At 50.8% G+C, this 24612-nt stretch overlaps 4 protein-coding genes across 8 annotated transcripts in view; all 4 read right to left on the bottom strand.

Annotated features, from left to right (window-relative positions):
* LOC105701340 (cadherin-87A) overlaps positions 1–4150 on the bottom strand; it is a 53882-nt gene extending 49732 nt beyond the window's left edge. For both annotated transcript variants that reach the window (XR_001104207.1, XM_012428010.1), the window contains exon 1: positions 3850–4150. Coding sequence is in view for 1 of the 2 variants with exons in the window: in XM_012428010.1 (XP_012283433.1) it covers positions 3850–3890 (41 nt within the window). In the remaining variant the exon portion in view is untranslated. The remainder of the gene's footprint in view (positions 1–3849) is intronic.
* A 513-nt stretch (positions 4151–4663) lies between these two features.
* On the bottom strand, positions 4664–9267 carry LOC105701378 (histone H2A.V). The gene is made up of 5 exons (XM_012428085.1): positions 9206–9267; positions 8983–9060; positions 7532–7645; positions 6263–6392; positions 4664–6157 (listed from the first exon to the last, which is right to left on the bottom strand). Exons 1-5 carry the CDS (start codon positions 9206–9208, stop codon positions 6096–6098), a joined length of 387 nt encoding a protein of 128 aa, XP_012283508.1. The 5' UTR covers positions 9209–9267; the 3' UTR covers positions 4664–6095.
* A 428-nt stretch (positions 9268–9695) lies between these two features.
* LOC105701307 (SPARC) lies at positions 9696–15383 on the bottom strand. Its single transcript, XM_012427949.1, has 6 exons — positions 15240–15383; positions 11689–11771; positions 11031–11234; positions 10714–10932; positions 10270–10620; positions 9696–10171 (listed from the first exon to the last, which is right to left on the bottom strand). Exons 2-6 carry the CDS (start codon positions 11761–11763, stop codon positions 10115–10117), a joined length of 906 nt encoding a protein of 301 aa, XP_012283372.1. The 5' UTR covers positions 11764–11771; positions 15240–15383; the 3' UTR covers positions 9696–10114.
* Positions 15384–15846: 463 nt separating this feature from the next.
* On the bottom strand, positions 15847–23676 carry LOC105701306 (ras GTPase-activating protein-binding protein 1). 4 transcript variants are annotated; one of them, XM_012427944.1, is made up of 9 exons: positions 23504–23676; positions 22418–22677; positions 22151–22334; positions 21706–22065; positions 21195–21632; positions 20837–21080; positions 20412–20668; positions 20188–20341; positions 15847–19878 (listed from the first exon to the last, which is right to left on the bottom strand). In XM_012427944.1, exons 2-9 carry the CDS (start codon positions 22513–22515, stop codon positions 19730–19732), a joined length of 1884 nt encoding a protein of 627 aa, XP_012283367.1. In that variant the 5' UTR covers positions 22516–22677; positions 23504–23676; the 3' UTR covers positions 15847–19729. The 4 variants fall into 4 exon arrangements, with proteins under 4 accessions (XP_012283367.1, XP_012283369.1, XP_012283368.1 ...); XM_012427946.2 differs by lacking the exon at positions 23504–23676 and adding an exon at positions 23150–23168; XM_012427945.1 differs by lacking the exon at positions 23504–23676 and adding an exon at positions 22955–23130.
* Positions 23677–24612: the final 936 nt, after the last annotated feature.

The following is a 24612-nucleotide window of genomic DNA, read 5'->3' as shown; positions in this document are numbered from 1 at the left end:
AACGGGAGAAAAAAGCGAAAGGTAAATAAATAAACAGGAAGAACGGTCCGCAGTGATCCTTTCGATTATCGAAATTCACGGGAAATTAATTCCGCGAGGTTTGATTATCGCGTTTTAACCCGTTCACTGACAAGCCATTTACGGCAGCGTCGTGACATTTTTCTGTTCTCGTATCAGACGTAGGAAAATGATATGGGGACTCTACTCGAGTTTAGTTCCCAGGTCTCGCTCGTTCCCACCGAAAACTGGATTCGAATGGCTCGGGATACGTGACCGCGGACAATTTTCTTTCTTTTTTTTTCTCTCTCTCTCTCTCCTTTCTTCGAGCAAGGCGCGTACAAGTCGCGTACACACACCTCCGTGTTCCTCTCCTCGTCGGTATCGCCTTCCGAGGAGAGGATCGGCACGAAGTGCCGTTATCTCGGCCGGCACCATCCAAGGAATACTTCGGTGCCTTTCGCGTCGAAAGCCGTCGACTCCGCGGTAGCTACGTCCTCCTCCTCGGCTCGTCGCGTGTTATAATTCAGGGACCGGAAATAAACCGGATGAATTTTATCGAAGCATTCGGTATAATTGGCTATCAGCGATCGCCACGCTCCAGTTCTCGCGTTTCCTCCCGGGGCTCGTTGGACGCGCGAATTAATCGCGGGTACGCGAGGCAATTGCCGATTTAAGAGCAAATCGCGGATTCACGAGCCAATTGTCGATTCCACCAGTCAACGTCGATTCCAGGAGTCAATCGCGAGTTTATGAGTTAATCGCGAATTTACCAGTAAATCTCAGATCCACTAGTTAATCTCGGATATGCCAATCGATCGTGAATTTGCCAATTAATCTCGGATTAATGAGTGAATCCCGAATTTACCAGTTAATCTCGGATATGTCAATTAATCTCGGATATGCCAATTAATCCCGGATTCACGAGTAAAACGCCAATTTTCCAGTTAATCTCGGATTCACGAGTCAATCTCATAATTACCAATTAATCTCGTATTAACGAGTCCATCTCAGATGCAGGACGCGAGTCGCGGGTGCACTTGTCGCCGAACTGCACCGCGTCGCGTGTCCGCGGTAATGGTCACTACGATTGCGGTCACCTGCCGCCAGGTGAGGAGTAAACGCGGAGATAAGTCAGGGGTAACGTGAGCAACATTTGCGGTAACCTTCGTCTTACGAGCAAAGGACGCCACCGGTACAAGAAAGCCGACAATGACACCCTGAAACACGTCCCTCGTAACATTTCCTCCTAATCGAAAGACCTCGCGCATCCTAGGAGGTGTCTTAAAAAATCCTATAAAAACCCCGTTCTTCAATTTTCCAAGTAACTCGTCCGCGTGTACGACAAAACGGAGTTTCCTTGCTCCCGGTGGCGCGAGGCTTCCCATATAAACCGTATCCCAGAGCCCAGGAATGATAAAAAAAGAAAAAAGAGTGGTCGCCGAGAAGGAAGTGGAGAAGCGAGTGGCGACTCGAACTCCGGCATCCGCCTCGTGCAGGCTGGTCGATGACCCGGAGACCGAACCTGAACCTAGGCCTAAGACCCACTCCGAACCTGAATCTAAGCTCGTACTTCGACCCGAACGTATTAATCGGGCACCGCTAACGGACCGGCTACTCGCAGGTGAGGCCTCCCCTCGCCCAGGCTCCTGCAGGAGTCGTTAAGGAGTCGGCGGGCTCACCTACTGACCCCCGCGTAGCGGCTAAGTAGCGGACCCGGGATACACGCTTTACGGCTCGCCAAGAGCGAACAAACTCACGTTCTACGCCTCTCCAAGCCTGAGGAAAAAACCGTATAATCACGGACAAATTAACCCTTCCGATGAGGATAAGCCCTACGCCGGTACGCCACGAATAACCCGAGGAGCGAATGCGGCGTTACGAGTAAAGTTCACTAGAGTGAAAATGTGAAAACGTGAAAATGTGAAAATGTGAAAATGTGAAAACGTGAAAATGTGAAAAACGTGAAAAGTGTGAAAATGCGAAAATGTGAAAACATGAAAAAGTGAAAACATGGAAATGCGAAAAAGTGCGAATAAATTTGCGAATCACTGCAAAACTTTAAGTGCGACGGATTTCAACCCTGAAATCGTGTTCTTATACACAATCAGTAATTAACATTATATATTAATGAAGAAAGAGAGGTAAATTTAAGACGCGACTCGGTTTAACCCTTCCGATAGAGTCCTAAACGCGAGCTGGAAGTCGCACAAAGTCGCCAGATACACTCTTAGGTCGCAATTATCCGCCAGGCGGAAATATCCCGGCAAGATATTGAATTATCCGCGGTAGTCGCGATCGAAGCCGATGCCCCGTCAGGGAATAAAACGGGAAATCACCGATGATTACAGGGGGGACACGTAGCGATCGCGTTGGAGCGTCGCCTCGCGGTTTCTTAGCCGCGCGTCGTAACCAGGCGGGCTTACGCAATGTCGGAGAGCGTAATTGATGAGAAAGAATGCAAGCGGGGACCAGCGGGGAAGATCTAAAGAGAGAAAGAGCGAGAGGGACCCCGAGGGGAGGAGAGGGCCCGCTCGCTCCTCCACCTAAGCCTATTTTCATTGATTAATTACGTGCAAGGTCGGCTCCCCATCGAGGGCAGAAAACAATGTCTGATCGCGACAGACGATCCCGAGATTAATTGTTACATTATTTAGCGATTAACCCGTTATATCGCCACGTGGCATCGAAGCCACGCCCAGGAATATCGACAATTTTCACCTCTCATTCGATCTCTCGATCGAGATTACCGAGGCACTTTGCCATTACGACAAACCGAGGGATTCCTTTATAAACCGTAGGTTATAAATTATAAAATGATAAACGGTTGATATCGAAGAGGTGACTGCAAAATTCATGTTGGGGTAATTCTTTTGGCTCGAGGGATTACGGAGGGTTTGTTTTCTAGAACCTGAAGGATGAGAGACGGATCCTTTCTAAGGGACGATCTGGAGTACCATTTTTTCCCCCGTCTCTTCAACGCCGGTCATTTCTCTCGGTTGTTTTTTCTTTTTTCCTTCGTCGTTTCTCTCGGTTCAGGGACTCCTACGAGAGAGCCTATCTCGGCGAAGGCCTATCTCCTCGCCGAGGCGAGACTTTCACCGCGGCGCGGCGGCGTCCCGCGCCGCGCGACCTTGCGTTCCGGCCAATCGCGAGTTCCGTCAATATCGAGACGAAAATTATCCCCCGCGATCGCGAGTTCCGTCGATATCGAGACGATAATTATCCCCCGCGATCGCGGATACGATCACCCCTTATCAAAGTCTCGCGCCTTATCGCGATTCGAGACACGGATGCTCGCCACCCTTTGAGAATATAAAATTCCACCCTCCCCGCATACCGATTTCTTTTGCCGGGGAATTATTATTATTAATCAAGCGTCTATCTCCCCGTAACCTTCGAATCACGGCTGCAATTGATACAAAATAAGGGCTGAGAAGAGACAGAAAATCGACATTCTCGGAAATAATTAAAGTTGGAATAATTCTGTCAACTCTAAATATCTTAAAAAAAAAAAATATATATATATATATACACAAACATTTTGCACAAATCCATTCAACCGTGGGAATTTGATCGACGCTCGCGATTAAGAGAATTTCCCCGTGACGACTCCTAGTACTCATTTTTTTTTTAATGGAAAGTTGTTTTTTACCCTTAGAAGGTTATGGGACGTTTAAAGAGGGCATTCGGCGGCGGTGGTAAAGCGGCCGGCGTTCAAGGTCGTCCAACATCCTGGATCGCGAGAGCATCCGGGTACCTGAGTATTTTCGTACCTGGATACCTGCCGGGCGCAGGTATATATACTACGGTCAGGTGTGCCAGTCCCTACCTAGGCTTTGGGGCACTCACCTTGCGCCGGGCGCCGCTCTCGGGCCGCGAGGTCCAGGCATCTTCCGGGCAGGTCCTGACTCCGTCCTGGGGTTCACGCCACGCGACTCATCCTCGTCACCTGCGCGGCCTGGGCCGCCGACCCGGCGCGTCGCGCCGCCACTCGCAGCCGAGCCCGCGCCGCGAGATATTCGAAGCCGCGTCGGCCTCGCGGACCGCGCGATCGTCCGCCCCGGACTCGCTCTCTCCCCTTATGCGGTCGCCTCCAGATATACGCGCGAGGGAAACGACCTGCGCCGATAGCGCGCTAACCTGTCGGCAGGCCCGGCAGCGCCGAGTGCACAGGGCGTACCGTCGAAGGGGGTTGCTTTCGCCACCGCGGTCGGAGCGCGAATGAGACGCCCCGGGCACGCCAGAGACCCCGAACGCGGCTGCGCGCGACGCCCGACCGGACGGACTCGTGAAAGGAGACTGCTCGCCGCTACTCGACACCGGTACGAGGGGGAGGGGAGCCCGCACACCCGTACAGGATCGTAACACGACCACTCGCGCGCGCACTCGCCGTACGAGTGCCGACTCGGCAAACAAGAAAACGAAAAACGCGCCGCGCTCCCGGACAACCGTCATGGTCGCCTACCGAGTCCTCTCGCGCGCCGCTAGATGGCGCCACGAGCGGCGCGCGAAACTTCCGCGCTACCATATTTGAAATCGGACCAAATTATGCGAGATTTTTCCTTTATACGTAAAACGAAACGAAGGCTCTTAAGAAGCACGTTGCGTAAGATGGGTTTTTTTTTTTTTAAGAGTCAAAGGGGTGTATGGCGTGCCCCTTAGGTAATAGTAAAATCTTTTACGCTTTATTGTGAAAAATGAACGTTTTACATATGGCTGGCGTGTCCATGGTAAATTCACCGACGGTATACATGGAAGTTACTTTAGGTAAATTTCCCGACGCAACAATTACAAGTTGTATACGAGAGTAAAACGAAGAGCTTCCTAATAGTAACAAAAGAGAGAGAACACTCGAAGAAACGGTCTTATTACGTTGAGCTTACAAATTCAGTGGCTTCAATTGGATAACTATATATGTATGTATATATATATATATGTATATATGTATATAGCAGGTTTGCCCTTGCCTGGATAAAAAGCTTTTCGCCTTGGGAGCTTGCAGTTTCGCAATCTCGAGCATCAGTCGACGAACCGTTCGGGCTCGTCGGCAATTTCACGCGCGCAGGTGAAAATAAGTAAAAATAAAAAAAGGACAAGGGAAAAAAATGAACATTAAAAGGGAAACGAAAATCAAGTGGACATGCTACAGTGGCTATAACCGTGTTAATACAACGTGTAAAAATAATACTCGCGTTGGGAATCGAGATTGCGAGACCAAACTTTAAAAGCAGACTCGGTCCGATACATACATGACAAAAATAGACTTTGAGGATAGAACGTTAGTCCAAAATTAAAAGTTCTCAATGCGGAACTCTTTATCCGCAATTTCTCTGATGCTTCGTGGAAGAAGGCCCAGAGTATTTAATGACAAGGAGAAAATCGATGCACCTCCTGTCGCATTTTTCATTTCTTTTCTCTTATTCTTTTTTCGTCCGCCTTACTAAACACCAACAAGATCTACTGCACAACGGGATGGAAATACGCGTCGACGTATTTCGTGGTCGGCACCAACACGCGTCAAGTTTGGTAGAATAAGCTAAGGCCCGTAATGTAAACGTGAACGCCACTCGTGGATTAAATTCAAGACACGCATCGCGGTCTTGACCAAACGTAAACAGAATTATCGAGTCAAGCACCAGTGACGTGCGCGGCGGAAAAGTGATCGTGCCCGTTCTAAGTTCGTGCGGTACCTCGGGTCTCTTAAATACTCTAGGATATAATGCGACATCGGAAGATGCCGAGACTCAAACGAGCCATGTTACAACACATCGCCCGGCGGTCCGCGATCGCTGGAACTCAATTATGCAGAATGCCGTCTCGCTAATACACTTTTCCCCTCGCCCTCTCTCCCTCTTTTTTCCAAACGTCAAACGCAATCTCTTACTTTCACCATTCTCTCAACCTTCTTACCTATATTAAATTATATCAATATTTGTTTTATTTATATAACTATATATATATATATATATCACGCCTGTCCCTCGATCAATTTAGTAAGATAGGTACACTTTGTCAACGATCACTCTCTCCCCGTGCAGCTTCTGATTTTCTTCTCGTTTGCATGTCTTTCAATTCTCTTATAACCAATCACTAAATTAGGCTGGTTTTTGTGAACCCTTCTTGCCGATCAGCGATTTATGGATATGTGGGATGACACCTGTAACACAGAACGACACAGTATGAGTATCGGATATAAAATCAACGACCCTGCGAAAACAGAAAGAAAGAAATATGCAAGTTTGTAAAAACAGTCGAAACGTACCTCCTCCGGCAATGGTTGCTTTGATGAGACTGTCCAGCTCCTCGTCTCCTCGAATTGCCAGTTGTAAATGTCTGGGCGTGATACGTTTCACCTTCAAGTCTTTGGAAGCATTCCCCGCCAACTCCAAGACCTGTGAAATTGATACATATATACATTTAAAAATTAAAAACTCAATAGATACTAATATTCATTCCACATACAGTGGAAGAAAGGCTGAGAATCCCTGGTTTTAGTGTCCGTCCAAATTTATCACAGGACGTTCGATGGCTTGTATCTACCCCACCACAAAACCAATAATTTTTCAACCCCACCTGTAACCTCTGTACCCTCTATCGTAATTCTCTCGGCTAATGAATCCGATCTATAAGTTCACGGCATTCCATGTTTGGCGGGCATTTTTCACGAAGGGCGGGAAAAGAGCAGATGGAAGGCAAATTCCAATATGGCGCCGTCGGGCCAATAACATCCCACCGTCACCCCACCCTTGTCGGGGATTCGTCCGCCGTTTTAAAACTCGGTCCTCTTCGTACACCGGTTTTCAACGAGCAGCCCAATAGCTCTTCCCACTTCCGACTATAAAAGACCGCACTCTCCGTCGCACTCCCACGAGTCGGTGCAACGCACTTTATCGCGCAGGCAGAGGTAACCCTGTCGCCCCCCTGCCCTTGCCCCGCATCGACCTGAGTTAATCTCAAAATTAAACCGCGCTCGCCTCGTAGAGTACATCGATGGACACGAATGTCTCATCTACAAGTACGATGTCAATGTAATAGAAAGGTATTCATGTGCATTACCGTCCTCCAGGTAGCGTAGTATAATGCAATTGACTTTACCACGTAGGAAGAGGTAACCCTGCCTCTCCTCTCCATATACTGACTCTACGATGCAGCCTCAAAAGTGAACAGTTAAGGGCTGTGTCCACAATCAAAGAACTTTGTTAAATAGATACCTTACAACAGGTTCGATCGTCGAAGGTGTGTCAAATTTGTAGAGTCGGAGAGTTTACATACAGGAAGGTACTCGTCGAGTAGCACCATTTGGAGACACCCGAAGAAGTAAAAAATTTGGCAAAGAATTTTGACAACGTTCTGACCCTGGACCCAGGTCTTAAGGTACACCAGTAGACACGAATGCCATAATGCCCGTCACTGTACCCCAAGATAGCGGCGGTATAGTGCACAGACTACCGCGCAGAGGTAACTTAGTCTCTCCCCTTTCCTCGCCCCTTCCTGCTTCCACGAGTTAACCTCAAAAGCGAACCGCGCTCACCTCGGCCGTAAGGTACTCCAAGATGGCGGCGCTATAAACAGCCGCGGTAGCCCCGACTCGGCCATGGCTCGTGGTCCTGTTCTTCAGGTGCCTGTGGATTCTGCCAACGGGGAACTGAAACGTCAATCAGTGCACAAACGTGAATAATGTATCTCGAGCATCTCTCGAATCGCGGGATCGGGCTGTCGATATCTGGGCGGACGTTTTCAGGTTAGGTCGTCGGGTCGCGACCCGTCCGGAAAACATCGGCCGCCTCGGCGTCAGCAGCTTTTCGTTCAAGAAATATCGAACGACGCGCGATGACACGGCTTTTCTCGATTATCCTCTCGCCCGGGCGTGGATTCCACGCGAGATTCCGACGATTCTCAATTTGGTGACTTTTCCGAAAAGTCGGGAGTCCTTTCCGCGAGCGCGGCATGTCTGCTAGGCCGAGATCGCCGATCTCCCTTTTGCCCAGCGAATATCGAACGGAGTACGATTCGATTCGAAATTTCCCGACGCCCTGACCTCCCGTCCAGCCCTCGACGAGGTGTTCACTCGTCCTGAGAGCGCCACGTTTAATGAATCGCCGATGGCGGGGCCGATCCTGCGACCACGTCCGGTTACTCCCACGAGCGTGCCAAGACGCGTATGATCGTCTCTAAAAATATTTCGCCGCACCTAGAGCCCTGTCACGAAAAGCTGCGTTCGCTCGCAGTGCATACCCACTGTCACCGCCGTCTGTCTCGAATAATTCAACGGATCTCTCGAATTTAATAACAAGGAACGACTGCGTCTCGCGCAAGTTCACGGGCGGTTACGCCGACCGCTCGTTGTTCGCAAAAGGTGAGATGTATCACCTCACCGGGTCATCGGCGACGTTTAAAATTGAATCGCGAAAACGCGGAGTCCCTCGAAACACGAGACAATCGGGACTGGCGAAACTTCCTTTATTTAACTCGGAGAAATAAAAACACCGACAACGTATACTAAACGCATTAACGGCCCCACGGGTCGACGCACGTCTGGGGAAAGGCCATTTCCAGCTTAAATTTCGATTGAATGAAAACATCCAGGGGAGAGGAGTGGGGGATCCTGTAAACGGTCCCATCGAGTCCGTTGTTTGAAAACATCGAGTATCCTTCCGTGGATCATGGTTTCGATTCGAAAAATACTCGAGCAGGGTAGCCGATGACGTCGTTTCCGCAGTCCTGGGGAGAGCTCTTGCGTCCCTGCGTCTTCGGGGCAGGTCTTGACAGGCACCCGACCGCGGAAAGCCCGGGAAAAGTCGAAACGAGAAGGGCGAGGGACGTCGAAGTTTTTCGCGCCAAACGCGATCGCCGAGCTGACAACGTACGACGTATACCGGGCTATTTTTCGGGATTAAGCGAGGGATCGACGCGGATTATCCTGGAGAACGTATTCCGGGGTGACGGAGCCCCGAGAAACGGACGGGCGGCGAGAGAACTCACCTGCAAGCCGGCCCTCGCCGAGCGGGAGACTGCTTTCGCTTTCGCCTTACCAGAGTCCTTGCCCGCCTTTCCACCAGCCTGTTCACAGACAAAAATCACGGTTAATTTTCACGGTACGGCCTCGAAACTCGGCCAGCAGCTAGCCGAGACCCTGGCGCTCCCGAAGGTGCCTCGGAAAATCGCGGATGGCTAAGGTATCCGCCGGAAACTCGCGGATACTCACCATTATGCCAGGAGAGCTTCGCGATTCACTACACGACAGACCTGCCGAACACCAACGACGCCGTCTAAGCGCGGTCCCGCCAAACGCGCTTGGCGCTGCCAGCGCGTCCCGCGGTCCGGTCACGTGACCCCCCTCGGCCAATCGGAAGCGAGGATCCGACTCCGACCGCCGGCGATCGCGCCATCGTGCGGCATCTCGGCAAACCACGGCTGTTGAAGAAGAAAAACGCAATGGCTACCTCTCAAGACCCTACTGCGCATGGTCGAGAGTGCCAACGCAAAATGGCGGCCGTATTGAATTTTGAACCGCCCTCACCGTTTTCAAACCCTGTTCCACCGCACTTAATTACGGTGATTTGGGGTTAGATCTGGAATTCACAAAAATCATGAAGGTTCATTACTTTACTGGTATTCTTACTCGAAATATCTGCCCAGAAATGACTAATCCCGCCGTGGAGTATGTCGGTTTCGAGAAGGGAAAGGTACTAGAGTAGGGGAGATTGGCAGTTACTCTTTATTAATAAAATTAAGAAAGAGGGCTTCTTACGTTAAAAGTACACGAATACACAAGTCACTACAGATTAAAATAGTGAGTCTATGTCCTATAAGGTGGAGCGTGGCTCCGTTTCTTTGAGAATGCTTAGGTATGGTGTTTCGAGGCACGTAATGGCTCGAGCCCGGTTATCGTGAAACGGGATGCAGAGTATGTAAACCAGCGGAGTCGTGGAGAACGATTGAGACAAAGGCTGCGGCGGTCTATTGATAAGGTCTACAAGAGATGCGCACAGGTAACCAGGGGGAAGAAAATGCATTTGGATTCGGTCGAGCTCTACTTCGACTTATTTACTTTTTTTCCCTCTTCAGGTAGACCCGGCCCTTATCCCGTACTCCGCTTGTCGGTGGTTATCGCTCACTGCATGTTGGAGGCTGCTTCCGCTAGCTCGTCGCACTTGTCCTCTAAGTCGTCCTGCAACGAGTAAGTTGAACCCCGAAAAGTTAATATGCAGAATTGATTGATATTACCTAATCGTTTTAATTAATTTAAGCTCCTGGTGTAGGTTTTACCTCGTCGAGCTGGAGGCACTTTCCCCATTCGATGAGCGTGATTTTATGGTCGTTGTTCGCATCGCAGAAGTCGAGGAAAGGAGCGATGCAGTGCTCCAGGGCCATCAAGGGCGCCCTGATAGGGAAGAGCTCGTGTCTAGAGACCGATCTGTCGTGAGGATGTCCATCCAGGTCGCACCACTTCCAGATGGCCGCGTTAGTCCAACGCAGGGTCATGTTCGTCTCGGCCTCTCGTTGCATCTTCAAGTAATGAGAAGGCAGTTCCTGCCGATCGGCAAGGTCACGCATGATGTTGAAGAGCCAGTCTCGCATACGTCTTGGGAAGTCCAGCATGTCCTCCTCCTTGCAGGCCTTCAGGGTGAAATGTTTAAAATTGTCACGTTAATATAACGTACTTATTGCATTTGGTCAAGGTGCTTCCAGGTATAATTAGATTAAACGCACCGGCATCTGCTTGCAGGAGCCATAATACTCTATATGAACGTGTCGGTAATCCTCGCCTCTACACCTTGGATCCTCCGACTCGCAGAAGCACCTGGTCTGGTAGACTTCGCAGTCACTGCCGAATGTCTCGTTGTAATTCGTGCAGACTTTGCGTCGAGGGTCGGACTCTTCGTCGCACGTCTCCACGCAAATGCACTCCGCCCCACCGTCCTTTAATGGCTGAAAACGTAATCGAAGAACAAATTTAGCTGCACCCAGTACATTCGAGGGCTTCATGGTCGTTTTACGTTGTAGGTCATGGTGTTGAGTCTTCAGACCTGGCATATGCGACCGGCTCCGCAGTGCTTGTCCAGGCAAGGATCTATCTGATAAGCCTCCTTGGCCGTGAGTTCATCGTCCTCGCCGCGGGTCATCTGCCCGGCTTCTTCGGCTATCTCGTCAGCTTCCAGCATGTTCATCACCTCATCCTGAAGACTCGCCTCTGTCGTCGTGACGGGCCGCTTGCGATACTTCCTCTTCCTCTGCAAATGGGTCGGACATTAAATTTAATTGGCTCTTGCCGATCTTACTCATCGGGCCAATAGTCGATTGCTTCGCGGATCGCGGCTGCGACCCCTTCTGTATCGAGGAATAGATTTTATGAGCATTACAACACCAGAGAGACGTCATGCGGTGATGTAAAACTAGAAAATATGTGACTGCGCCCTGCTCGCGGAAGATACGTTCATTATCTTTGGCCCAGTGACACACCATCTGGGAGTAGCATCGTCTCTCTGGGTGTTTATTTCCGCCAGATTTCAACCTCACTGCGCCATGCGATAGATTAGCTGTTATCAATAATATTCTATGCATGATTATTGCCTATCCACGTGACTCCGACATTAGATATTGGAATAATTCACGTCGCTCTACTGTTTCCAGCTCGACAGAGTCAACTCCGAGCTGCCTTCGCCCCTTTGTCACTTTGTCCCGTACCTGTCCGGCTGCATCGTCCACCAGGAGGCCGGCGACGAACAGTGCTGCCAGCAGCAGCTGCAACCTCGTCCGCATTGCGATCCCTGCAACACAGGACGATCGATTACTCTCCTCTCCTCTCTCGTGGCACCTACGCGCCCTCTCTCTCTCTCCCTCTCTTTGCGACAATATTTCCAACAATTTACGGACGCGATTTACGAGCATTGCTCGGTGACCCGATGCAAAGATTGTGCCCAATTGCCGGTTCTCTTGCAACACGCGTTCCCTCTTTCTCGGAGCCGAGGCTCTCGTCTCGTGCACGGCCTACGGGGTCACGCGGAGACCCGATAAATCTTGGGATAAATTCATCGAGGACAAGGCTCGATAACCCGTTTTCTTGCTTGTTCCAGATCGAGAGACTTCTCTAGCGAGTCGCCGGGTCCTTTTCGCTTTCCCGAATCGCGAACGCCGGTCAATGAATCTATTTCCAGTCGAACCCATACGCGACGTGCTCGAAATATGTCGCAATATCGGAGCCCGGCGCGTTCACCTAACTACGAAAATAAAAGGCCGATAATAAACCTCCGTTTCCAACGATTTCCCTCGGATCGAGGAATAAACTAGACGAATAACTCCAGACTCTCCGAGGATTAATACCGAAGACATTTTTAAAAGTATTTCTTCATTTTATAGAGTATACGAGGCGGATGGATTTCTGCGAAGGATGACGCGAATATGGCAGAACCATACGAAGGCGTTGACAAATGGTCGAGCGGCATGAAGAAATCATTAAGAGCGAGCGAGGCAGATCGCAAGTAAGAGGCCGAAATAATCGTGTCAAGTACGCTTAAGGCAATGCGCCAGCAAAGCGATCCGACGGGATCCCGAAGGAATGGAAAGCTCTCGCCAAAACCTCCAGAGCATCCCCGGAGATCCCAAAGCACCGTGCAAGTGAGCCACCCCATAAACGGAAGGAGCAGGTGATTTTATTAGATCCACATCATTCAGCTTATCTATAAACCTACAGTTTACATATCACAATTAATATTTGCAGCTTGATTAAAACATATTCAACCCTTTCTGTGGAAGATCGCCGTTCAAGCGAGCCCTTGGTTACAAGTATATCTTTAAGAACTGGCCAATCAAATCACCGAAATCGGCCGTCATAGATCTGCATATCAAGTCTGCAAATTGATTGCTCGTTTCTCTCTGTTATATATCCCATTCCGCCTGCACGACGTCATATATCTCTTTCGCGGATAAAAGCCTTTACATGAAAGATTATACGGTTTACATATCGCATCGAGTGCGTGCAGATTGATATTTATACATAATGAATTGTCTTTGTGCAGGAGTGCAGGGGCGTATCTCCGCATGGCGGCGCTGTATTTCGAGCGATGACTGCCAGCCGCTACTCGACGGACTGGAGCTGGAGTAATTCTCCGGATGTCGCGATAACGCCGCCTCCGAGTGTGGGTAGATGGGACGCGTCGGTGTGCGGCGTCGCGTGCGCGCGGGACGCGTTCCCTTCCTCGAGTTCCGCGTGTCCGGCCCCCTTCTACGCACCCGCGGCGGACCGCGGACACCCTGGAGAACGCGGTGCGTCCCGGCCCACGCAATCCCGCGTTCCGCGCGGAGTACTCCGGCGCGTCGCCCTGCTTTTCCATGGACTTGTCTCTCCTCGATGACCCTACCCCTCGGGTCACCGGGCTTGTTCGACCCGGTCTTATTTTCGTTAGAGACTTGTACCGGACTCGTTGCGCTTCCTTCCTTTCCTATTCTTTGCGCTTCTCTTCGTGCTACTCGACGCCCAGTGCGCTCCTCTTCGCTACTCACTGCGCTCCGCATTGCGTGTCCGCGTCGCGTGATCGGTTTCTTATTAGCGAGGCATGACGTTGCCCATAAGAAGGTCTGGATGCTCACTTTTGTCAGAGTTCCTTTTATCAGGAATCAAACAACCCCTTGTATATTGTAACGTTAGACAGAGATGTACATCCGCACCCTCTCTGGGGAATGATAAATGGGCAATCGAATTGAACTACTCGTAGAGCTTGTACATAGGTACTGGGATACCTTAATTTCTGTCTTGGAAAGATGTTTAAAAAAGGAAAAACAATCGGCCCGTCGAGCTAAGGCACGCGTAAATTTAGAAAATAAATTTTGACCTGCAGTTAACGAGGGAGCAGGCTTTTCGGGCGGTCACCCGTCAAGGGTTCTGACCGTGACGACGTTGCTTAACTTTGGTTGGTGATTCTTTTTTTTTTCTTTTTTTTTCTAGGATACTTTTTGTCAGGCCTAGCGGATGCAAGGGTTAAAAATCGAGTCACCGATGGAAGAGGTGGGCACTCTTAAGGTGAATTTCGAGCTTTTAAGTCGAGCTCCGATTTCGATGTCGCGTCTCGCGTATCCGAATGCCGGAAAGCTCGGAGTTCGCGAGAAACGATCCGCTTTTATTCACGGCTCGGTTTTCCAAAGTCGCGACCGTTAACCTGGATACTCGCGGGATACCCGGGGAGACCGGGTGCAGACTTTAAAAATAGTGTCGCGCGTCTTCCGGTTACCTATTCACGAATCCAGGGGACCGAAAAGTCGTTAGTAGGCGCCGGATGAAATTCAAGACCTCGAAGTCTCTCTTCCGCAAAGTCGAGAAGGCTCCCATTTCCGGAGCTTTCGGCTTCGACCAAGGCGAACCAACGCCCACCCGAGAGCCTAGAACTCCCAGTCCAGCGTTTCTCAAATTTTCCGCAAAATCGATAACCCGCCGAATTTCCATCGGTTCCTCGGTCTCAAAATAGACTCCCCTCCCGCAAACCCATTACTTAGTGAACAGAATTCCCCATTAATAATCTCAATTTCACGAATCTTTCCCGAAGTCGACCCTGTACTTCTTATCACTTTCAGGTTCCTGGAATATGGGACGACGCCTTCGCCGAGGTTAACTCAGAGGGGCACTTGCACAGCTTCCGAGTGTGCCAGGGTGATGCCAAGTTTCCAGGAAATGTAAAACCTAAACACAACGGCCCCTCCCGTTGTCGAGTCTTCTGAAGCTCCCGACACGCGTATCATGATATCAAATTATCGTAGTACCGTAGTACCGCCCTAAGAAAAAAAAAAAAGAAAAGAAAAGAAAAAACATGGTTGACCGAAATATGCATTGCATCAACAAAATTCTGCGATCTAACGCGTCCAAAGAAATGTCAGGAAGGATAAACAAAACTCCTTTAAATCAACGATATAATTTTTCTCATCGACGAAATAATTGTTCCTTGCACTTATAAATGATTCAGGGACCATATTTATTTCTTTCGACCAACTAGTTTTTCTCAGAGTGCAATGTGTACTACGTCCTCGATCTCGCGCAGACTGCACGCTCTCGCTCAGGTGATTTTTCTCGTTTCAGGTATAGCTCCACCGAGTCTGGCCACGTCGTCCTCGAGGTGGTAGGGCAAAATTGAGGGCCGTCCTCGTACAAGAGGGAGAGCAACGGAGACGCTTCGATTACCGCATGCCAAGGATGATATCACATTTAAACCAGCGCATCGCATTATCGGGACAATCGACCAGGTACTCACCAAAGGAGTGTTCTCGGAGATGGTATCAATGAGGTGGTGCACCGATCTCTCTGTCGATCCTGATCGGTCGGTGGACCGGTACCGACTGACCGAGCTGGTCTCCAGGAGCTGGCTCGTCGCCGGTCGCCAAGAGTGGACCAGGATGATCTCATCGACTCTTCCTACACCCCCATGCCGGATCGCTCCGTCTCGCTCTTTGCGTACGCGGCCGAACACACGCGAGACCATTATCCGACTCTTCTTTTTTACCCCGGCCATAATCGGACGGACTGGCGCGATTGTGCAACCGACTCGCTCGCGTCTCATCGCTGGCCCGATTTTTACGCAAACCGCGGGACCGCGATAAAAGTTGAATTAATAAAAATGGAACATTGAGCGAGCATAATCGACGGAATTAATCGCAAAGTGCTCGGGTCCCGCCGGGCCGATTTTGTCGCGCGGACCACGATGAAATTTAAATTTCTAGAAATAGAATATTAATAGAATACAATTGGCGGAATTAATGGCAAAATGCTCGCGTCTGGCTGGCTCATAATTGACCGAGTTAATCGCAAATGGACGACCGATCCCTGCGACTGGTGATCGAAGTACTACACGGTCGAGCTACTCTTGGTAGTAAGGTACAGGTATATTATACTAAATGCAAAAAGTTACAATACATCTGATGTTTCTTGGTTTTTTCATTTCATTTTAACGTTATCTCATGTTATTCTCTTTCTTTCTCATTTATATATCGCAGTAACGTTGTCCACGGTTGTACACACAAACGGCGGCCCCCGCGAGGGGCGGGACGAGGTCGGGGAATGGGGGGGGCGAAATAAAAACGTTCGCTACAAAAATTCACAACTTAATTATCGCCGTCCTTTCTAGATTTATCGTTATAATAATTCGCGTTCCTCGCTCGAGTCGTTATGGGATAACCTAAAGGGGTGGGGAATCGTGGGGTCAAGGGGGGCTTCTGAGAGCAGTCATGTCACAAATTTGCAGGGCGCGCAGCACTTGGGCATCCGTGTATACCCTCCTTTTCGGATTTTTCACTCTTTCCTTTTCCCCTCTTTCGCAAAATCCCATCGAAAGGCGTTCCTCGTAAAACGTTTGCCTCGCGCGCAGGTCTCTCCATCTCGACAGAATTCGGTCCGCCGTTCCTCGCGATAGGGACGTTTAGTATATGAAAACAATAATATTAATAATAAAAGGAATCGCGATCCCAGTCGAAACTCGCTCGGTATCCACGTCCACCGGGATATCATCGTTAGACGAGGATCGACTCCCTTCTGGACGCGGATTCCGAGCTGATAACGTGCAACCTGTCCACAAGTTCCCGCCGTTTCCCTCTTTCCCTCGTTTCCTCTCGCTGGACATTTTCCACGTCTAGACCCGAGTCTCAGGTTTTCCCTCGGCGAGTAAAAGCGAGAGGTCGGGGTCGCGGGTCCGCTCTCGCTCTGAATCCGGAGGCTGGACGTGAAAACGACTAATCGACCAGTGGGTTACTTTCCTTCGCTTTATTTACACGGCCTAAACCTGTACTCTATTATTGCTGTCGGCCCCTACGTATGCGTCGGTTATATACGTAGCTCTAGATGAGCGTCTCGCGTTGTTTCTCGCGTACGGACCTCGAACAAAATCTGGAGCTCCATCGGACGCGGTCCTCGCATCTTTACGTTTTACCTCATCCAAGTATCCTCGTCTCTCCACTTTCGTCGTGCTACACCCTCAAAGTGGCGCCGAAAAGTACACCAAGAACGTTCAACGACGCATCGTTGCGCGGACGTTACAAGAAAAAGAAACGGTCGTTGTTTCGGCGATCAGCTGATCGGCGGATCAGCTGATTACCGGGTTACCGCCTGAGGACTCGGTTGCAGAGACGACGCGAAAGCTCATGCGTTGTTCTCGTCCCGATGCCCTTCTATTTACAAAGCTAAAACCATTATCTATTTATTGCTGTAACTTTAAAGTATGCATCGCCTCGGAATAAACATTGCTGGCTCTCGGGACGCGGGTTTCGCCTTCGCGTCGGTTTTGCATACGATTCCTCCATACGACGAGGTCGTTCCTAAGACCCTCCCCGACCTAAGATCGGAGTTACACTTGTAGGATTAGACTGAGAAGACTCGCAATTAACTCGCTTAGCGGGCGCGAGATTAGAGGATATTCGATCGACGGACGAATGTTGCTTCAAATTGATTTTTAATCGACGTCCGAAGTAATGCACATTCGTCGAGTCGGCCCAGAAAAACATTCCCTCAGCGAGTTAGAAGGTCCAAGTCGTGCCCGACGGAGATTTCCTCGTGACACCTTCTTAAATTATTTATAAATCAAAGGTTCGGCCCGATTTCACATTCACGTCGCAGTGTAAAACATTTCCCGAGGCGGTTCCTCGATCTAGACGCTACGGTCGCGGGTTTCCAGACTCGTGGACGACGATTTTGCTTATCAGGATATATCGCTCGGAAATCGGGAACGACGGTTAGATTAGCTCTGAGTTTTCATTTCGCAGGGTGATAATCACCCGGACAAGCCGGTTAAACGTCGACTCTGACACTCGCAGAACTCTCGGGTGCTCTCCGGCGGTTTCGGTCCATGTCGAGGACCGAACGAGGGAGAGAATGCGTCCCCCGATTTCGAGAGCTTTAAAGTTAAGCGTTACCTAGTAGCCTAATAATAGTTAAATACACGGTGTCGCTCTTCACGCTGAACCGCGTGAAAGCGCGAAGGAAGGACTCTAGTCGGTCGGAGAACTCGACGAGGGGATCGACTCGTTTGACGGAGAGAGAGTTCCGGTCAGCAACAGATCACCACGGTGGGGTCTCCTTTCTACACGATAAACTCACTAAAGTATGGCCAAGTACGAGATCTGCGATTGCCAGAGAGATTTGTGCACAACTCGCTGCTGTAAAGTAGTCTTATAACGATACGTTAATCCAGTCCAGGTTGCGGAAGTCACGAGAAGGGTCAGCCCTCCACATATCACAAGCCAAGGGAAACGTCCGACCCAGAAAGAGGGAAAAACAAAATGGCGAAATGGGAGTCGAGTCGAGTCGAGACGCAAACGAGCGGGTACCGGGAACGGCGAGATCGTCTTCGAGGTCTCACCCTGAAGATCGGACTAAAACCTGTCTTTTTTCATTTCCTTCCTCTCGATATACATATGGATATACATCACGTGGCGGTCTCGTCGAACACTGCGAACCTCGGCTTCGCCACGAGCCTAAGTGTCTACCTTGCGAGTCGAAGGTGTCTAAGTAGCGCAATTAGTGGATAGTAGTACACGGCAGGCCGATCAGGCGAGAGTCCAAGATATGTCCGTAGCAAAAGACGTCACCGCGAGAGAGGGAGAAAGAGAAGATGGCCACAAGGAGGCCCGAGCATTCGCGCCGCGAGTCTTTCCGCAATTCGCGAGGGAAATAAGACTAAAAGAAGAAACGGAAACGGAGGCGCGACATCGGGACACCCTGTCGCGTGGACGAGTCCTTTCCGTTAACCCGTAAACGGTCAAGGAACGAGATCACAATGTAAAATATATATCGGCGGGCTCGCCCCCTCCTACTAGCTCCCTATCTCGAGGGATACCGAGCGTTGCTCTATCGACAAAAGTACAGAAGCAATATAAAAGAGAAATTAAAAACAAAAGGAAAGAAAGGCGAGGAAATCGACTCAGCCGTGTCCCGTCTACGTGCGTCCTAAGAACCAGTCGTCCTACTTCGGCAAACTACCGACCCGGCGACATCGCCGTCGCAATAGCCAATCTTCGAGTAGCCATGCTCGCCGCGGGGACCCATCGTGTACACATTTCGCCACGACCGATACCCCCGAGCCTAAACGGAGAAGTTCCGTCAACGGCGCAGAAGAAAGCGAGCCCTGGCCTCGCCTACGAACTCCTCGCGATAGCCAATTTTCCTGATCCACGTACCGACGTCACGAAATCGCGCCTCATTCCGCGAACGACTCGCCCTGCTGCGCGCATCCTGAGCGTATGTATGTATTTGTCCTGTGTTTACGTACGAACGATGTTTAATAAAGTCTCAGACGTCGCTTGGCGGCGGGGTATAAGAAAGTCGAAAAAAAAAGAAGAGAATAAAAGGAAAAAAAGAAAAAAAGAGACGGAAACAACGGTCGAACTCGAATCAAAAGGATCGGTGCTGCGGAAGTAGGGTCTTCAGGTAGAGGATCGCGTTAACGGTGTCGAGGACGTGCGAACGCTGCTTAAGGTAGGTTCGAGCCTTCTCGGGGGTGCGGACCTGGGGCCGCCCTAACGACACCAGGGACGTCTGCTGCGCGTAGAGTTTCGCATTCGAGTTCGAGCGGAAGCGCCGCGGGATCTGGGATGCGCTCTTCGGTGCCATGACGAAGGTCGCCTGCGAGGTTATGCGGAAACGTCGGCGGCGAGCGACGTCCGAGACGGTGGTCGGCCTCGTGTCGGGAAAGTATACCACTGGCTCGTTGCTGTGACGACGGAGGGGCTGGGGACGACGCTCGCGTCGTCGAAATGGTCAGCGACGGTTCTGGTACCCGGGGTTGTTCGGGGTGCCAGGCTGCCTCATACCGCCGCCGCCTCTGCCGCCGTCTCCTCCGCGTGAGAATCCGCCGCGGCCACCTCTCGCTCCCTGATGTCCACCTCGAATCACTCCTCCTGGGCCACCTGTTAGTTAATTACGACCTTATCAATGATACCAACGACAGTGCCAAGGGAAACGATCGAGCGATCGCGTACCCAAGGATACTCGTTACACCGGAAAAGAGTGAGAAACTTCGGTTAGGCCGCACACCAAAGACGCATAGAGCAAGAACTCTGCATTTGCTTCGCCATCCGGGTCTACTTAATGGACACGGATGTCTGTCCCATGTGTGTGTATGTATTACAAATGTATACGTGTGTTACAGGATTCTTGAAACACTTGCTGCAGAGGCTCGCTTCACGTGTCCGGTCTACGGCCTGACCTACGCGTACCTGGACCACGTTGCTGTTGCTGCTGTCCACTCATGGGCCGCATGTTACCATCCCCGGTTGCCGATCTTCCCCCGTCCATCGAGATCCTAGGTCTGATCTTCTTCTCCACGTTCAGCTTCTGTTGCTGGCCATTGTCGTCGGGGAAGTAGAACGGCTAGAAGAGGAATCGCGAGACGTTAGCGCGAAAGTTGGGAACGTTATCAATAAAATCGAGCGACGCTCACCCCGGAGTCCAGAATCTTCGTGACGACCTGATGGTCCTCGAATGTGATGAAACCGTAATTGGGTACTCTCGTGTTGTTCGATCCCAGAACACCCTTGCCTCTCTCGGTCTGCTTGCTGAAGATGCGCAGCTCGACAACATTGCCGAACCTCTCGAACATCTTCCGAAGCTCCGGTTCCGACGCTTTGTGCGGCAGATTGCCCAGGAAGAGTTGTTGCGCGTCGCTGTACTGGTTGAGTCTTCCGCGACGGTCGCCGTCTGTGAATTAGGTGAGCGAATGCGTTTACACCCGATGCGTCATTACAGGAGGCACTTGTTAGTTAAGTTCACGTAGTAATGAGTTAACGTCGAAGAAGATAATATGCGACCGAGGACAGAAGGAGGCAGCAGAAGGGAATAATTATATAGGTTGTAAGCTATAATCACCCCAGCCATTATCATCGGAAGAAAAGGGAGGTCGTGGTGGACCCCTCCCCGTACCTCGTTGTACCGGACCACCCCTCGTAGGTCTTTGCTGTTGTGGATGCTGATGTTGCGGTGGTTGGCTTCCACCGACTCTGTGGACCGGTGGCATCCCGGACGACATACCACCTGGAGTGGAAAGTGAGGGACCGCTGCTGCTTGGATGCATCGAAGATCTTTCGTCTAGTCGCAAATTCGACATTGGCGGCTGAGAATGATAATAACGGAAACGTGAAAAGTATGCCCAAAGACGATGCTCATCGATTCGTGAATTTCCTCAGCCGATCGACGGTTTCATTCTATTTTTCATTGCTCAATTTACCGGAGACATGGATAGTTTTGGCGCTTGTGGGCTGGTAGCTCCAGCAGCATTCGAGAAAGATTTAACCAGGTTCGCGTAAGTCTTAGGACCGCTGCTGTTGGTGGTTGCAGCCGCCACTGGATGTTCCGGCTCTGGTTCGGGTGCCGTGGCTGGAAATGTTTCCGCTTCCGGCTGCTCGTGAGACTCTTCGACCTGCACCTGTGGTTCCTCTTCCGCCTGCTGCTGCTGTTCGGCCGATGTGTCCGATTCCTGAGGAAATTGTTCCTGGGGAACGGGTTCGGGAATGTACGTGTGCGAATGTGGTGGGTGCTGCGGTTGCAGAGGTGCCGTTGCTGGAGGTGCCTGCTGTTGCGGTTGTTGCAGCGGCTGTTGAGCGATCAATGGTGCCTCTTCGTGAATGGAACCATTGATGGTCACTGGCTGCATCACTGGGTGTACCTGGAAATTTGTCGTATCGGGTCAGAATCTCCACATCCTGTTTAAAAACACGTTATTGGTCAATTTTGCTCACTTGCTGCTGTGGTTGTGGCGCGTAACAAACTTGCTGTAATGGTGCTTGCTGAGTGGGAAGGAGAGGCGGTTGAACTTGCTGTTCGATGGCAGTGACGGTTAAATGTGTTTGCCCCTGATTTTGTTCCTGATCCTCTTCGGGTTCGGAACGACCACCTTCCTCGCCTTCTCGCTCAGTATTTTCACCGACACCTCCTTTTACCCCTTCCACACAACCCTCTTCCTCGTCCGGAAAAACCATGTCCTGATAGCGGAAGATGTCATTATGCACATAGTACTTCTTGGGTGCCTGGGCTCCCAATACGAACGTTTGTGTAAAGCGACGCATTGGTTCGCCAGCATTGGACAACTCTCCTGTCACCTAGAATATATATATTAAAGTAAGCAAGAGTTCACATATTCAAACAAATTAATGTCAAAAATGTTCCATAAATCCACGCCGTTACCTGTACGACGACGCCATCTCCAAGTGTAGCCTGAGAATCCACCTGAGTGATTTTGGCATGACAGTCACGAAAGTTTAACTGTTGAATCTTCTGGTGAATTTGTTTCTGGCCAATAACAGGGTTCATCTCCTTGCTGGACGCATCGAGTCCTCCATGGACAAAGGAAGACTGTTGGTTGTAAAACCTGCAAGAAAGAAGCACATAATGTAAAACCTCCCGATTACTCCATATAAAAAATAAAAGATAAATAAACGCCTTTACGATTACCTGTGCAGATGTAACGGCGCTTGATTGAGCAGAGTATAGTACTGTCGGACGAACTCACGACCGACACTTTGTGGCGAAGGCGCTGTATCCATGACCATCTCCTTTCGGACAGCTTAACTCTTCCACCTCTCCTTGAATTGTACCTGAATCCGTGCCACGTTCGACAGAGTCACCCCTGAGCTCGTACCGTCTTTATTCCTTCGATCGTCGGCACGACGATGCTCGATACGGTAGGATTAAAAAATTACTAAGGCAATAATCTGAAACAAAGAACACCGCTACATAACCCCAAAGATTCCAGGGCCACAAAATGGGGTTTAAATTTCGGCCAAATTCCCAATAACGATCCGTCATCCCAGTAAATAACCCAGTAATCCCGCAATGTCGGTCAGATCAACCCAACTCGAGTAACCGATATCTCGTTAGGTTTTTGAAATGAAGCCACCCAAAATTGCGCGCATTTCGTGCGGATCGGACATGTGCTCGTCGAACAGGAAGTCGGGAAAAATCGGGCGAGCCCATCCTCGGCGGCATTACGTGGCCCTCGCCCTGACGTCGACAGAGGTTAAGCGCACAAAGAAATCGGCCAGGCTCCGGAAAGCGGCTCGCAGAGGGCGAAGTTCCGATCTCGAGGTGGGCCCGTCCTCGCGTTTCCGGAGGCCCCGCGAGGACGGGCGCGCGCGCGCGCCCGGAAAGAGTCGCGACCGCTTCGGGACAGGAACCTGGACGGACAAGCAACGAGCGCCGCGTTTCGCGACCAGCCGGCGGAATAGCGGCGAGACGCGTCGTGCGGAGCCCGAGGGAGCGCCAGAGAACGAGCGCGAGGGCGAGGGGGGTCGCCGGGCAAGCATGGCGAATTTTCTCCGCCGGACGCGGCAGCGCGAAACGCGCACCGCCCGGCTTGGGTCGACCTCGTGGGCCTCGTTCTCCGCGCGACGGCCTTGCGGCCTGGCGTCTATTCCAACGGCGCGTCGGGCGAGCTCGCGATGCGGCCTCGTCGCGTTTCCCCCCGTGGGCGATCCGCGCGCTGAGAGTTGTGCTCGATTCAACGTCGCCGCGGCCGATCACCTTCGCTCGTCCACTCACCCGCTCGTGCCGTCTCGCCTGACGTGACAGGCGTCGTTGCCGGTGATGTGAGAAGCTGCGGAAACGGGGACTCGCGCTCGGCCGACAACAGTTTGCGATAACGTTAATTATAAAAACAGTCCGGTGTATGGGTCCTCGAGCACCGTGGTGTTAGCACATGCAGAGATCCTGCACTGAGCGCCGCAGAGATGAGTTGGGAGACTGCTCACGGGCAGGATCGTGTGATCGCATCCTGTGCTGCCCTCTGGTTTCGTACGTTAGCTTTCACCGTTTTTTGCCCCCTATATTATAGGCCCCCTAATAGAAATTCGTTGCGCCGCCCTTGGGGGCAAAAAACGGTGAAAGCTAACGTACGAAACCAGAGGGCAGCACAGGATGCGATCGCACGATCCTGCCCGTGAGCAGTCTCCCAACTCATCTCTGTCAGAAATTTGTTGCGCCGCTCTTGGGGGCAAAGAACGGTGAAAGCTAACGTACGAAACTAGAGGGCAGCACAGGATGCGATCGCACGATTCTGCCCATAAGCAATCTCCCAACTCATCTCTGGAACGCCGGCCGCACGAAGAGGAGCGACTCCGGACGAAGTTCAACACGAGCCGACGGACGGCACTTCCTAGCGGGCGGCCGTTCAACTAATCTTAAGCGTGATTTACATGACGAGAGGGGGCGTCGACGACGATGGACAGACTGATCTCTGCGATGGATTGGTCTCGCGGGAGAGTATCCGCCATTTTTAGTAGATCTGTGAACGCGGTTCGTATACCCTCCGCGAGATGGCGATAGGAACGAGTTCCTATTTTCGCGTAAGCCTAATTGAATAAAAATATATATGGAAGTACAGATTAATTGGTTTACCTGTATATTGTTCTTCGACCGAACGTGTATATCTCGGCTTGCGATTAATTCGAGTGCGTAAAGTATGAGCGCAAGATTACAAAGTCAACTTTTATTGCATCTTTTTTCATTTTTAAGGGTTTACAGAGGTTCGGTTCTTTCTGGACAAACACGTTTTAACATTTGTGGTTATTCGAGTTTCGCGCTACTGCCTAAAACTCATGATTCAATTGAAAGGACTAGTATAAAAGGAGTATTAAAGTAACGTATGATAG

The sequence above is a fragment of the Orussus abietinus genome, unplaced genomic scaffold, assembly GCF_000612105.2.
Source record: "Orussus abietinus isolate OABI.00-Male unplaced genomic scaffold, Oabi_2.0 scaffold28, whole genome shotgun sequence".
NCBI classification, from domain to species: Eukaryota; Metazoa; Arthropoda; class Insecta; order Hymenoptera; family Orussidae; genus Orussus; species Orussus abietinus.
The sequence above is the reverse complement of the archived record's forward strand: the minus strand, read 5'-3'. Positions and strand labels throughout refer to the sequence as shown.

Bases quoted from the DNA above. Each gene is read 5' to 3' on its own strand.
- LOC105701306 (XM_012427944.1), bottom strand. From the start codon at position 22,515: ATGGTCATGGATACAGCGCCTTCGCCACAAAGTGTCGGTCGTGAGTTC. The intron at 22,335-22,417 runs GTAATCGTAAAG...TCTTTCTTGCAG, and splicing joins GCGCCGTTACATCTGCACAG to GTTTTACAACCAACAGTCTT. The intron at 21,633-21,705 runs GTGAGCAAAATT...ACAAATTTCCAG, and splicing joins CGCCACAACCACAGCAGCAA to GTACACCCAGTGATGCAGCC.
- LOC105701378 (XM_012428085.1), bottom strand. The intron at 7,646-8,982 runs GTGAGTTCTCTC...TTGACGTTTCAG, and splicing joins CGGCGAGGGCCGGCTTGCAG to TTCCCCGTTGGCAGAATCCA. The intron at 6,393-7,531 runs GTGAGCGCGGTT...TCAATTTCACAG, and splicing joins TGGAGTACCTTACGGCCGAG to GTCTTGGAGTTGGCGGGGAA.
- LOC105701307 (XM_012427949.1), bottom strand. From the start codon at position 11,763: ATGCGGACGAGGTTGCAGCTGCTGCTGGCAGCACTGTTCGTCGCCGGC. The intron at 11,235-11,688 runs GTACGGGACAAA...ACCCATTTGCAG, and splicing joins TGGACGATGCAGCCGGACAG to AGGAAGAGGAAGTATCGCAA. The intron at 10,621-10,713 runs GTGCGTTTAATC...TTCACCCTGAAG, and splicing joins GCTCCTGCAAGCAGATGCCG to GCCTGCAAGGAGGAGGACAT.